Source organism: Hydra vulgaris, chromosome 06 (assembly GCF_038396675.1).
Source record: "Hydra vulgaris chromosome 06, alternate assembly HydraT2T_AEP".
Taxonomy (NCBI): Eukaryota; Metazoa; Cnidaria; class Hydrozoa; order Anthoathecata; family Hydridae; genus Hydra; species Hydra vulgaris.
The window spans coordinates 59,254,168-59,268,158 of NC_088925.1; the positions used below are offsets into that span (position 1 = coordinate 59,254,168).

A 13,991-nucleotide genomic window follows, 5' to 3' on the forward strand; every position below is an offset into this window, starting at 1 on the left:
AAATTCATGTTATACTTTGTATACATATATATATATATATATATATATATATATATATATATATATATATATATATATATATATATATATATATATATATATATATATATATATATATATATATATATATATATATATATATATATATATATATATACATATATATATGCCTATATAAACATCATTATGATCAACATGATCATTATAATCATCATTACCATCATCATCATCATGATTATGATCATCATCTGATTATCTTCTCTTTCGGCAAATACTTCACAATATAAATACTAAAGTTTATAAAAATAGGAAAGGATATTGTATAGTAGGATTTGCTATTTATTTAGATGCTGGCATCTAAATAAATAACAAATAAATATGCATAAAGCGCATCTCGGAAGCTTTGGTTCTTTCTGGAATAAAAGTTTGGCAACTTTTATTTCTTCTCTTCAATTTTAAGTTGAGCCTCATTCTACTCCACATATTTCACCATCTTAAGCAGTTGCTTTATTATACATTAATCATTTTTTTAAATGTTTTTTACAAAAACATCTCTCATAAGAACAAATGTCATTTTATTGCTGCAAGAAGCTAATGTAAAAAGGTCCTGTCTGATGTTAAGCTCTGTTATTTTCAGTTTACAAAATCTTGTATTTTATCTCAGATGTTAGGTTCTAGAGAATTTTTTTCTTCAACTTTTACAGTGTCATTAACTAAAGTTAGCCTAACATTTAATCTCTAATTCATTGGTCTGATTTTTTTACATCTCCACAGAATAAAGCAGAGCTATTTGCAAAGAAATCTTACTCTAATTTGACTCTGATGGTCATACTCTTCCTGCTAGTTAAACAGATTAACCCGTTGTTAAACATCCAAATCACTCTACCTTCCAATGCTAAAGTTATTTCTCCAGAACTCTGTTCAATTTTTGCTAAATTTTTAAAACGTATTCAATAAGTGGTTCCGATTTTTCAAAACTCTAGAAAATGCTTTGACCTCTACAACTATCCTACGATTAGTGTTGACTGTTACTAATTTCTTTATATAAAGTTTTTTAGATTATTAAATTTTTCTAACTGCATTATTAAAGTTGTTCATATACTCTTCTTTATTTTAAGTAACTCTAATGGTACCACAAAGTTCTTTGCTTCTGTATAGTTTCTTATCTACAATATCGATCTTCATGAAAATTTTACATCTAAAGTGGCTCTATTTGCTGACAACTTAACTTTATACTCTTGTCTTGACAAAAAATTGTCACTTTTTGCACCCGATTTTTAATCTAATCTCTCTTCTGTAACAGCCTAAGGCTTGCAGTGGCTTATTGATATAAACTCTGGACTTAAAATCCATAATTTTTGTTAGACAACAAAACTCATTTATTTACTGCAAAAAAATAATGTTAGCATTCCTCTATTGATGAATAACAACCATCTTACTCTTAGACAAAGTCTAAATGCACAGTATAAATGTAATTAGACCTGCTTTATCGGCCAGGCTTTAGCCACTCTCCCATTGTTGTAAGGTTGCGTTTGTTTCTTTTTTCTATATATCACGAGCTAACATATTACGAGTTAACATACTACGAGTTAACATATTATGAGTAAACATATTACGAGTTAACTTATCACGAGTTAACATATCACGAGTTAATATATTACGAGTTACCATATCACGAGTTAGCATACCACGAGTTAACACATCACGAGTTAATATAATATATTACTCATATTACGAGTTACCATATCACGAGTTAGCATATCACAAGTTAACATATCACGAGTTAACATATCACGAATTAATATATCACGAGTTAGCATACCACGAGTTAACATATCATAAGTTAACACATAATGAGTTACAAGAATTTTGATTAACGACTATCTTAAATCACTTGGTAAAAATAGCTCATTTTTTTATTTTAAAATACATAAATCTCAAAATAACAAAAAAATAACTTAACGTATTTTTGCCGCGAGGTCTTCATAAGAGAATTCTTCTTTGATACTGAATTTTTTACTATTCTAATAAACACAAGTTTTTTACAATAATTTTTCTTTTATAGTTTTAAGATGACATTTCCTTTATTGTTAATTGATATTTCGTTGGTTGTTTAGAAAATAGGGGAATGGTCTGATATGTAGGTTTTTTTATAATGTACTTTGGCAATTTTTTATCAAAAATATCTGTTGTAACATTATTATCAATTAGAATTAATGAATATTTTGATACTCTAGTAGAGGAGGTGAATTACTCTAGTAAAGCAATTGATCAATCAGCATTGATACTTTGTTACTATGGCAATTGGTCAAGTGAATTGCTTCTGTGATAAAAACTTGATTGTATAAAAGTATTTTAATTTTTTATCTTTACTAAATCTGGAAAAAGTTCAATTTGAAATCTCATTTAATGTAACTTTTTTTCTTTTCTCTATTCGATAATCTAAAATTTGTAACGTATGTTTCAAAATCAAAGAAACTCTAATCAAACAAAAATTATTAAGCTTAAACTAAAAAATAGAATGAAAATAAAATCTAATAATACCATAAACTTTATAAAGAAAATTCCGATTAGTCTATATTGTTGGGTCGTCCTTATATTTGCGTTAGCTGATGCAACTGCAATAGGTTTGCAGTTGGATCAATCATAATTTGCTTTAGTTGACCTAACAGCATTTGCCCTTGGACTAACGTAATTGTGCTTAAGCGCAGTTGCATAAGATTTCTAGGTCGACAGTTTCCAGGAATCAGATAAAAAGGTAAAACAACTAAAAAAACGAATAATTTAATATCATAAAATATTTTGATAAATACTTATACATAAAAATTAAAAAAATAAAGTTAATAATATTTTATATCATTAACTTTAACTATTTGGAGTAGAAAAAGTCTACTAAAAGAAACAGTATAAAAAATATATATATAAAAAAAATAAAATCATAACAAAAGCTATATGCTTATTTCACTCTTTTTAAACTCGTCAAGTTTCTTTTCAAGTCCAAGTTTCCTAGATTGATCTTTGATAAATCCTCTCAGTGCAGATGCGCGACAGTAGTGACAAATAAAATGAGGGTTGTTGTTATGCTTTGGTTTATGACCGCATTGAACGTGTGTAGCAATCGGGATATACCTTTTTATTAAATATAAGGTTAGAACAAAAAAAAAACGAGCTAAAGTGTATTTATGTGATGAAAGGGTTTTAATAAAATTATAATTTTTGCAAAAACTATAATTTTATTAAAACCCTTCAAAAGTAAAAGTTTCAGTATGCGGGACAAAAACAAAAACCTAAAAAAAGATAGAAAAAAATAGTAAGCTTCAAAATTGTGAAACAAAATAAAAAGTTCTTACATTTACCTCATGTCAGAGGCTTGCGCAATTTGTGCTGTTTTTTTACAATAAGTTTGCAAAATCTTAACATGTTGCTCAGCCAGCTTTAGTTTGTTGCTTTCGCTCAGTTCATTGTATCTTGGATGGTCTTGCAATAAGGCTAACGCTTTCTCTGATAGCTGTAGAAGACATTTTTCCTTCAGTAATGTAAAACCGTATTCTTGCGCAATAATCAACTGCTCTACGGTTGGTATTTTTTGTAAAAGATATTTCTCGCACAAACCACGAATTTTGTTTATTTGATATTCACGCGATAAGTTTAATAAACAGTTTATATCTGTTTGTTCTAAAGCAAAATTAAGTTTGCTGTAGTTAACACAAATTTAAAAAAGCAGGATACAAATATTCACTTTAATTAAAAATATAAACTATTAGGAACCTGTTATATGATGCCCAAATGGATAAATAAAATTAAGCATTAATTGTATATGCTCTTTCTTTTTGTTCGGTAATTTTATTATTTGGCAAGTTTTCTCAACAAAATTGTCAGACTCTAACATTACGTTAAACACCGGCGAGCAAGACGACAAAATAAATCGATGCACATGAAACTCGCTATCCTGAACCAAAAGCGTTAAATCAGTTTTTCGGGTAAAATCCCAGCTATACTGGTTCATGACAACGAATGGGAAATCTAAAAAAATAATTTAGTAATGAGTTCATAACAAAATAATGTGTCACTATTTTTTTATTATTTTTATTTTTTATTTTTTAATATTTATTTTAATTATTATTATTTTTAATATTTATTTTTATGATTAAAAATGAATGTTAAAAATCTTTGCACAAAACACATTTTGTTAAAATTTTGTTGTATACTTTTTATTCTTTCAAAGAAATATTTTTAAAGGCTTGACGTCATATTTTCCCTTAAGAGGTATCTATTTCTCTAAGGAAACATTACATAGTTTGTTATATCTCAAAAGAATAATATTAAAATCCATTAACATTAAAACTTTATTTGTAAAATAGAAAAGTTCTAGTAAATTAGTTTTTTATTGTCGTTTAAAAGAAAGAAGAAATTATATTTAAAAGTGGTTAAACTATTCGAGTTAATATCGTTAAACTTTCTTACTACACAAATTATTTTAAAATATTTTGGTTTTTATAATCACAAATTTTTATAGCACAATATATAAAAAATAATATTTAATTTATGCTTTCAAATTAATATATATTGTAAGGGTAAAATCATTTATTTTTTGTCATTAAATCAAAAAATTTTAATGATTTTACGCCAACAATATATTTTAGTTTGTAATCTAATGTAATGGCCTCATCGGCCTTGGTGAATTCAATAAAATATTAATAATAATAGCATGTTATTATTATTAATATTATATTGTATTCGCCTCTCCAAGGTCGTTAGATCGAGTACTGGTTTTTTCATTATTATTTATATAATTGTTGTTGTTACTACCCTCTCTCAACCATTTCACTCCGAAACACGAGGAAACAAACGATGCCGCTGCACAATGAAATAGATTGAACTAATTGTATATGACCTTAATCCCTAACGCCACTTTAAGTTTTTTTTTTGAAATTTTTAACCTGTATAGACTCGTGTTTTTCACGATACATGCACGTTACAAAAACACGTGAATATTATGGGTACTTTTTACTCGAGTCTAACACGTGTTTTTTGAGGTTTTAAAGTGGAAGGGAAGGGAAGTAAAGGGAAGCTTTTACCAGTGGTTTCACATTCTTTACGGAAATTTATTATAATATATTACGTTTCCGTAACGGTGAAGCCATTAATATTTTAACTGGTGTTTATGGTAAATAGTGATAGTTAATTTCACGGAATAAAAACCATTATTGGCACGTGTTATTCTTTATCTTTTAGAAGGTTTTAAAAACGCAACAGAAACCACGCGTAACTTTTTTATGAGTTGTGCTGGCTGGAATAATTGAAGATATTGAAGATAACTTAAAAACATTGAAGATAACTTAAAAACATTTAAATTTAAAAACACCTTTAAGTATGTAAAATTATACTAATGCATTTTTGCTTTAAAACAAGATTATTTAAAATTTCTAATAATAAAATAAAAATTCTACTCTACAATTAAATAAATACACGAACTTATTATATGTTATTATAATTATTATTTTAATATCAATGTTATTACTATTTATTTCATTATTACATTTGATAAGTGAACACGAGTAGAAATAATTACTTACGTAGGTAAAGAATGCTTACTTCAAATTAACTTCTAAATATATCATTTTCTTGCTTTGTTTTATTTTTATAAATATATAGTTTAAGCAACTTGATTTGAAGACTGATTGATTGAATTGTTTTATGGAAAAGAATAAAACTAGTTTTTTACCATTCAAATATAATTTATAACCTATAAATCAGTGGTTAAACTTTTCAACTTTAATTCTCATAGCTTCAAATAAATAATTTTGCATCAGTGTGATTAAGAAATAAACATCGTAACGTTATAGAGATTCCGGTCACTATCGAAATGCGTTGGAAGCTCCGGTCACAGCATTTACATGCAGAGTTTTGCAAAATCCGATGCTACTGACTAGTTTCTATTTGTGTTTTCATTTGTTACGTTGAGACTGCGCAACGGTTCACATTTAATAAACAGAGGAGGGGGGGGGGGGGGATAATCAATGGGTCAGTAGAAATTTTTTACAGAACACGAATAAAGCAATTTAATTTTAGTGTGACTTATATAATGTGCTTATATAAAATTTATGGTGGAAAATAAACGAAAACCTTTAAAGGTCAACGATTTTTAAAGCCCGATTACATTGAAAGTTTTTTATTCCTACCAGTGACTGATATATATAAATACATTTTCTGACTTTTTTTTATAGCTTTAACAATGTTGTTTGTTTGTAGATATTAGATAAATATCCCTACGGGCATTTGTTTTTCAAAGTTACGTTCTAAATATCTTTTAAAAGTTTTTTAAACGTCTTTTAAACGTTTTTACGTAAGAATAGTTAGAAGACGTTTAAAAGACATTTAAAATACATTTAGAACGTAACTTTTAAAAACAAATGCCCGCTAGGATTATTAAACGGGGAGCGGGGTGTGGGATTGATAAGCTTAGGGTGCGTGGGAAAAATTTTCGAAAATTAATAAACATCCTCTACCGTGTATTAAGCATCTTAGAGTATTTATACAAATATAGATTTGCTCAATATGCTTTTGGTATTATTAGATCCTTTCGTCAACCCACAAAGAGAATTGTCAATAAAACCGGTAAATTAATATAATATAATAGAAAGCTCTAGTAGTTTGAAAACTAAGAGTGAAATTAATAGTAATTAAAATCTCTTTGACAGCGTATACACTGTTTAGTTTTGTTAACTAAATAAACTAAATTATGAATTACAAATCATAAAGCTCTTGGTATTTATCAATGCAAGTTTTGAATAATTTCTTGCTTTTGCTTTTAATGATAAAATCAGGTAGTTTGTTCCACATTAATAAGACTATTGGTTAAGAATTGATGACGAAGATTGCAGTTTTTAACAATTTCTCTTCTGATTTTGAAATTATGGCCTCTTGTGTTGGGCTGATATGATGCAAAAGTATTATTAATTAGTTCTACATTATTTATTTCTTTAAATAATTTGTACATTTCAGTGGCGGATCCAGCATTTTTTGACCTTTGAGATAGCTAACTTCCAGACATGGAGCTAACTCCAAACATTTACATGTTTATACTTATATCAAGTAATGACAATTTGCAAAAAATTGCGATGATTGGAGGCTGGAAGCAAAAAAGCCCCAAAATTTTTGCTACACCTGCCCCAAACGTGAGAGCAACAAGTTGATGAAATATTTTTTGTATTATTCTCAACTAGACTTATATTCATCGACAATTTTTAAGTTTCATAGCATTATCTCTCAGCGTTCAAAAATTATGACCATATAAAGTTCCAACCCCCCTCAATTTGAGATGGTTGTAATTTTATATGATCATAATTTTTGAACGCTGAGAGATAATACTATGAAACTTAAAAATTGTCGATGAATATAAGTCTAGTTGAGAATAATACAAAAAATATTTCATCAACTTGTTGCTCTCACGTTTTGGGGCAGGTGTAGCAAAAATTTTGGGGCTTTTTTGTTCCCAGCCTCCAATCATCGCAATTTTTTGCAAACCGTCATTATTTGACATAAGTATAAATATGTAAATGTTTGAAGTTAGCTCCATGTCTGGAAGTTAGCTATCTTAAAGATCAAAAAATGCTGGATCCGCCACTGCATATGATTTAAGTCGCTTCTTATACATTTTTTTTCCAGTGTGCTTCAGCTAAATATTTTAGTTCTTGTTTCATAACTTTGTTTTAGAATCTGGGGTAACTATTTAGTGGCACAACGTTGAACTTTTTCAAGTGCGATAATATCACCTTTAAGGTATGGGCAACATGCTTGTATCACAAATTCAAAATGGGTTCTTATAAATGGTACGTATAGTATCTAAAGCATTTTTTTGTTGATGCAATAAATGTTTTTTAACACTCCAAGCATTGAATAAGTCTTTGATGTACTATTGGTTATGTGACTATATTTGAGATTTGATGACATTATAATTCCAAGATCATTTTTCTGTATCAGAGACTATACATTTTTCACCTAGTTTACAAATATAGCAAAGTTTATTTTTTCCAAAGTGCATGATACAACGTTTTTCTCTATTAAATTTTAATCGCCAGATCTCAGACCACTTGGAGGCTTGGTTAAGTTCATTTTGAAGCAATTTACCGTTCTTGGAGTTAGCTTCTTTCCTGATTAACTTTGTGTCATCTGGAAAAAGCTTAGAGTGTTCAAAAATCTCAGGTAAATTGTTGATATATATAATGAATAAGATTGGAGAAATTACCGATCCTTGGAAGAAAAGCTTGTTATCATGTCCCAGTTTGATGCTTCAATGTTTTGTATCACTCTTTGGTGACGATCAGTTAAAAAGTTGCTAATTCAGTTGCATAGGACATTTGATATTCCATATAACTTAAGTTTGATTGATAATCGTTCATGAGGTACCGTGTCAAAGGCTTTAGTAATGTCAAGATAAAAATATTTAATGTAACGTTTTCTGCTAGCAATTTACTCAAAAATTTCCATTTTTTAATTAGATTGTAAAACAAGATTTTTCCTTTAAAAATTCATGTTGATGTTTATTTAATAGATCATTATTTGACATATGTTTATATATTGTGTCGAGTACTTTCGAGTACTTTAGGGGCTGTTAAGGTTAATGGTTGGTAGTCGGTTGCTATTAATATATCTCCTTTTTTGAATATTGGGATCATGTCTGCCAATTTCCAATTAATTGGTATTATTCCGGTTCATAGCGAGCGGTAAAACAAAGGCTGATGCACATCGTTTTAGTACTAATGATTTTCTCATGTCTAATCCTGGAGATTTATATTTATTTAACTGAATAAGTGTTTTTTTAAACATATTTACAGTTACTGTATTATCTATTTTTGCTTCAAGAGGGAAGGACAAAAAGTAATTTTTTAGAATCGGTAAATTATTTGTATTCTCCCTGGCAAAGAATGACTTAAGTAATCATTCATAATTTTAACTGTTTGGTTAAGTTCTTTAATTAGTTTATTATTGAATGTTCAAAGCTCGGATAGTATTTTTTAAATTGTTTTTGCTGTTATTATATTTGAATAATAGTTTTAGATTGTGAATTGATTTACTTACAAAATTCTTTTCAAATGAGCCTTTTGTTTTTAGTACTTTACTCTTAAAGTCTTTGCATACTGCTTTGTATTTTATTTTGCAGTTAGCCTGAATGCTTTGAACAGAAATTTGACCATAGTGACCTTTTAATACGCACTAAATTTTATTATATCGTTTGATCCAGGGAAATCTATTGGCATTATGAGTTCTAGTTTGTTATGGTAAAGATTTTATGATATTTTCGCAAATTGATAAAATTTTTATTACGCATTTTATCTGGAGATAATTTCTCTACTTATACCAGAATAGTTTTATTATGATAGTCAAAATATTTATTTGATATTTTATTTTCGCTTTTAGTCGATGGCTAATTTCCATATTGATACAGAATGTCCTTGTCTGGTGTTGTCAAGATGAGGTAAATGCATAATATTATTATTAGAGAACGTTAGCGTCTCTAACTTGTTGATATAATGAAGATTTAATTACAGTACGAGCAAATTCTTTGTTGGGTTCATTATCACTTGTCCTAATGTCTTCAATTAAACCGTTCGACCATGTAATTTTATCGTAATTAAAGTCAATCCTATCAATAACAAACTTGTATACACTTTATTATTAATTTCAAATTAAACTTTTTTTTTTTGCATCATTTAATTGAACAATTTAAGCATTTTCTTTTTTTCCATGCTTTATGTAAGGTTACTTTCTATATATATATATATATAAGTTTGTGTGCCACAAAATTTGAAATCAATTTTTGAAAGCTTTTTTCTTAACCAATTTTGCTCAAATTTTGCACACTTAATCATTTTCGATGACAATACAAGGAAATGGAAAAATTTGACCAAAAAAGTTAATTAAGTTAACAAAAATTTAATTTGTATTTCCCCATAAGAACAATGAATTAATAAAAAAAAAATTTAAAAACGTAACAGTAATTTTTCCTCCTACAAAAGATAACAAAAAAAGAATTTCTAGGCCCAATAGAATTCTGCTTGCATAAAGCATGGATTTGAAAAAAGAATTTTTTTTTGATTTACTAGTTTTTGCATCATTTCATTGTACAATAAAATGATGCAAAAAAAAAAGAAGCTTAATTTGAAATTAATAATAAAGTGTATACAAGTTTGTTATTGATAAGAAATTCGATTTCAAATAAACTCGATGATAAGATTGATTTTAAATAAACAATCGTTTATTTAAAATCGAATTTCTTGGGCGGTATATGCATTCTATTAATATTTTCGCTTCATTTTTTACTTTAGGTACCCATACTATCTCAAAATTTTGTTTAATATTTCGAAATATCACTTCAAATGGCACAAAAATTTTCTAAAAAAAATAGTTGTCTAAAATTGCTACCGAGTTGCTAAAAAACCATGTTTCTGTCAATTACATCTATTTGATGTACGCTTATAAAAGTTTAAAATTCCAGCAGCTTGTTTTCCAAAGATGTGTCGTTAGTTAACAAGATTTAAATTTATTACTTTCGTTGTTGCTGTAATACTTCAAGTTTGACCACTTCGTTTCCACGGAAACCAAAAGGGAGAACCATTTTTCAAAGAATTATCTAATTCATTCCTTTAAGAGGGCAGTTTTTATTCCATTTAGATCGCAATCTTTCTGCATCAGAAAGCTGATGAACACGTTTTAAGATTTATGGTTCCTCATTAAATTTATTGCTGCAGCTAATATTGGATTTTGATCAGCGTTATCTCGTAGTTCTACGACAATTGGACCTGGTTTATCTGTTTTATCTGGTTTATCTGTTCGAGATTTCAAACTTTTAACGTGATAAGGGTGATATCTTTCTTATTTACGATATAAATAATTTTAGTTACTTGCTGAATATCATCATTTGCTTTGTCGATAAAAGTTTTTTTTACTTGATTTTTTTTTCTCCTCTTCTTTTTTATATTGATTGATAACAATTTACTTTTTGTAAACATTGAACTTTATTTAATTTTGAATTACATGCTCCCTCGTTGCAAACTTGCAGTTTTAAATCATTTATTTTGCCTTGCTTAAGTTTGAGAACTTTTTCTAGATTTGATAACCGTTTTTTTACTTCGACATCAAGCATTTTTTTGTCTCCTCAACGGCGTCCTACGATTCAACCGAATCGTAAATTTTAATTTAGAACCGAATTTGAAAAATTTATTACACAACCGAAAATATTCACGAAAAAAATTAGAACCGAAATAATTTCAATCAAATTTTCGATCGAAAGTCATAATTGTATTTAGAACCGAAAAAATTTCGATCGAATTATCAATCAAAATGTCATAAATAATTTTAGAACCGAAAAAATTTCGATCGAATTTTCGATCGAAAGTCGTAAAATAAAGTTTTTAAACTAAATTAAATTATAAAAAGAAAGGATTTTGTAATTCGATCCTGCAATGAAAGTATACTTTCCGGTTCTAAATTTTTTCGGTTGCGAAATATTTCAGTGATATTTTCGAGGATAACTATTTTCGGCTCTATCATGTGACACGTCTTCAACTTGTTTGGTTTGCTGAGGTGTTAAGTTTGTCATTGTATTTAATAATGATATTAAATTATAATAATGATAACTACATATAAGTAACGACCCTAACAAACGTAACATAGTAAACATCACCGCTGAAAGTTTTGAGTTTAATTGTCCCAATTGTAACATTTTTATTTTAATTGTCCCAACTGTAACATTTTTATTTTAGGCAAAATTTTGTTACATAATTTATGTGTTGAAGTAAAGTATTTATTTTTGTTACTTAACTTTTTTCAATACTCAAGTTCCCTAAAACTTAAAAATAGTCATAAAATGCGTAACTAATCAATAAAACACAAACATGTTATTAACTAGATTCTTAAATATCAGATCTTAGAAAATTCAAAATCTTAGAAAATGTTAATCAGAATCTTAGAAATTACTTCTATCCGCTTAGCATGTATAAAAAAATAATATTAATCAGAATCTTCGAAAACATTTTTGTCCTCCTAGCTTTTATAAACCTAATTGCGGTTGATGACTACTTGGATGTCTGCCCCTATTGATGCTTTTGAAATAAATATCTTTCAACATTTAATTTTTATGTATCGATTCAATAATAATCTCTCTCCTGAAAACCTTAACAACAAACTTCAAATATATAAGTAACTCATATAAACTGCCTCAAAACTTTTATAAATATACTGAGTATAGCATTGCATATCGAGGACCAAATAAATGGAATATTTACCAAAAAAAATTCAAATGTATGGCAAAGTCATTAAGTTCATTTAAGTTTCTAATCAACAAAGAAATTTTTAAAATTTAAGATTCGTTTGTACTTAAGTAACTGTGAAGTTATTTGATTTAACTTTTTTCAATTTTTTTTATCTTTATTTGATCTACTGAACAGCGCAGCAGTTTTATGTCCTTTGGGGTATTAAAATTAATATCTATATTATATTGAAAATATATATAATGGCTCTATGAAAAGATTGCGATGATGTATTGTCATCTTCATCTTCTTTGAGTCCCTGTCCGTTTAATTCTTTATTTTATAAAGATCATTGTAAAAAAAGAAAAGTTTATAATTTATATTGTGTTTACAAAAACTGTGCTTGTTGATAAGATGTTACTGTCTTCTTCGTTCTACGTACATATTTTTTCTTTCTTGTATATATATATACGTGTGTGTATGTTGATTATTTATTGTTAACCAGCAAAATAAATGAAATAAAAAAACAAAGACAAAACAAAAACAATGAATAAATAATCATATAACTGTAGCATTACGGTAGTTTCTTTTCGATGATCCAATTGAGCAAAAGTATTGTGAGTTTTGTGTGTATGGTAGTATACATAGTCAGATTACGAAATCTTTGTATTTAGCAGAAGTCTTCAGCCCTCTTGGGTTAATTTAAGCAATGTTAAAAGTTAACCAAGATAAACCAATTTGTATAAAAGAGCGATATAAGAAATTTTTATAAATTCCAAATTACAAGAAGGTTTATGTTTTAATACCAAAACACTTGTATACAAGTTTAATGCTCCTGGGCATGTGTATTTCTATATTTATTTTATAGACATTTATATACAGGTAGCGTTGTCTAAGCTGAAATAAATCACGCAAGCATCAGAAAGTAATCTTGAAGAACAATTAAACAGTGGTCTTCAATAAATTCAGAACTGTTAAAAATTTCAACAAAACTGTTTGCGGATAACTATAGAACTTTAGGTATACATTACAAATCTGTTTAAAATAAAATCCTAGCTGCTTTTCCAAAGTTTTTAATAAATTTTTAAATTATTTATTAATTCAATAAATATATTTTCATTTTTTTCATGGTTAAGTACAACTTTATAACTTTTATAAATATAAACTTATCAATTTAAAATTACTCTAACAAGCTGCAATATTTTTAAAGTTATTATAAATTTACAAAGAACAATACCGCCACAAGCAATGGGAGCAATGCCCTTGCTAAGTATACTAGAATTAAAAAGAAATACAACATCTTTTAATAAATAACTTTATATTTTAATATATATATATATATATTTTAATAAATAACTTTATAACCTAATCCTAACCCTGTCAAAAAAAAAAAAGAACTTAAATAGAAATGAAAAACTATAAAAACAGTTTTCATCAAACGCTCCCCATACGACACTTACGACATACGACACTTTGGTTATTATATTAGTTTGATACCGCAACCAATACTTTAAAAAATTCTCTATGAATTGACTCTCCAGCTTGTTCAAGTCCTAGTCCATAATCTGATTTCAGTTAAGGAAATTGTTCAGCGTGTTTGCCATGTATTTTGAGAGGCTCAGACAGATTTGTACCCTAAAACATTGAAAAAATTTTGAGACTTTTTCATAGCAACCATTGACCAAATTATCTTTTGCTTTTGATATTGATACTAAATGTAGCAACAAGTATTTTACCAAG

At 27.6% G+C, this 13,991-nt stretch overlaps 1 protein-coding gene across 2 annotated transcripts; it reads right to left on the reverse strand.

Annotated features, from left to right (window-relative positions):
• Positions 1-2,768: 2,768 nt before the first annotated feature.
• On the reverse strand, positions 2,769-4,055 carry LOC101236379 (BTB and MATH domain-containing protein 36). 2 transcript variants are annotated; one of them, XR_010639355.1, is made up of 3 exons: positions 3,769-4,025; positions 3,351-3,675; positions 2,769-3,129 (listed from the first exon to the last, which is right to left on the reverse strand). XR_010639355.1 is itself a non-coding variant. In XM_065800570.1 (3 exons), the coding sequence occupies exons 1-3, from the start codon at positions 4,004-4,006 to the stop codon at positions 2,949-2,951; spliced, it is 738 nt and encodes a 245-aa protein (XP_065656642.1). In that variant the 5' UTR covers positions 4,007-4,055; the 3' UTR covers positions 2,769-2,948. The 2 variants fall into 2 exon arrangements, 1 of the variants encoding a protein (XP_065656642.1); XM_065800570.1 differs by having other exon boundaries at positions 3,357-3,675; positions 3,769-4,055.
• Positions 4,056-13,991: the final 9,936 nt, after the last annotated feature.

Coding starts and splice junctions, on each gene's coding strand:
- LOC101236379 (XM_065800570.1), bottom strand. CDS start 4,006: ATGAACCAGTATAGCTGGGATTTTACCCGAAAAACTGATTTAACGCTT. Junction 3,676..3,768: donor ATTTGGGCATCATATAACAG/GTTCCTAATAGT, acceptor ATTTTGCTTTAG/AACAAACAGATATAAACTGT. Junction 3,130..3,356: donor GCGCAAGCCTCTGACATGAG/GTAAATGTAAGA, acceptor TTTAATAAAAAG/GTATATCCCGATTGCTACAC.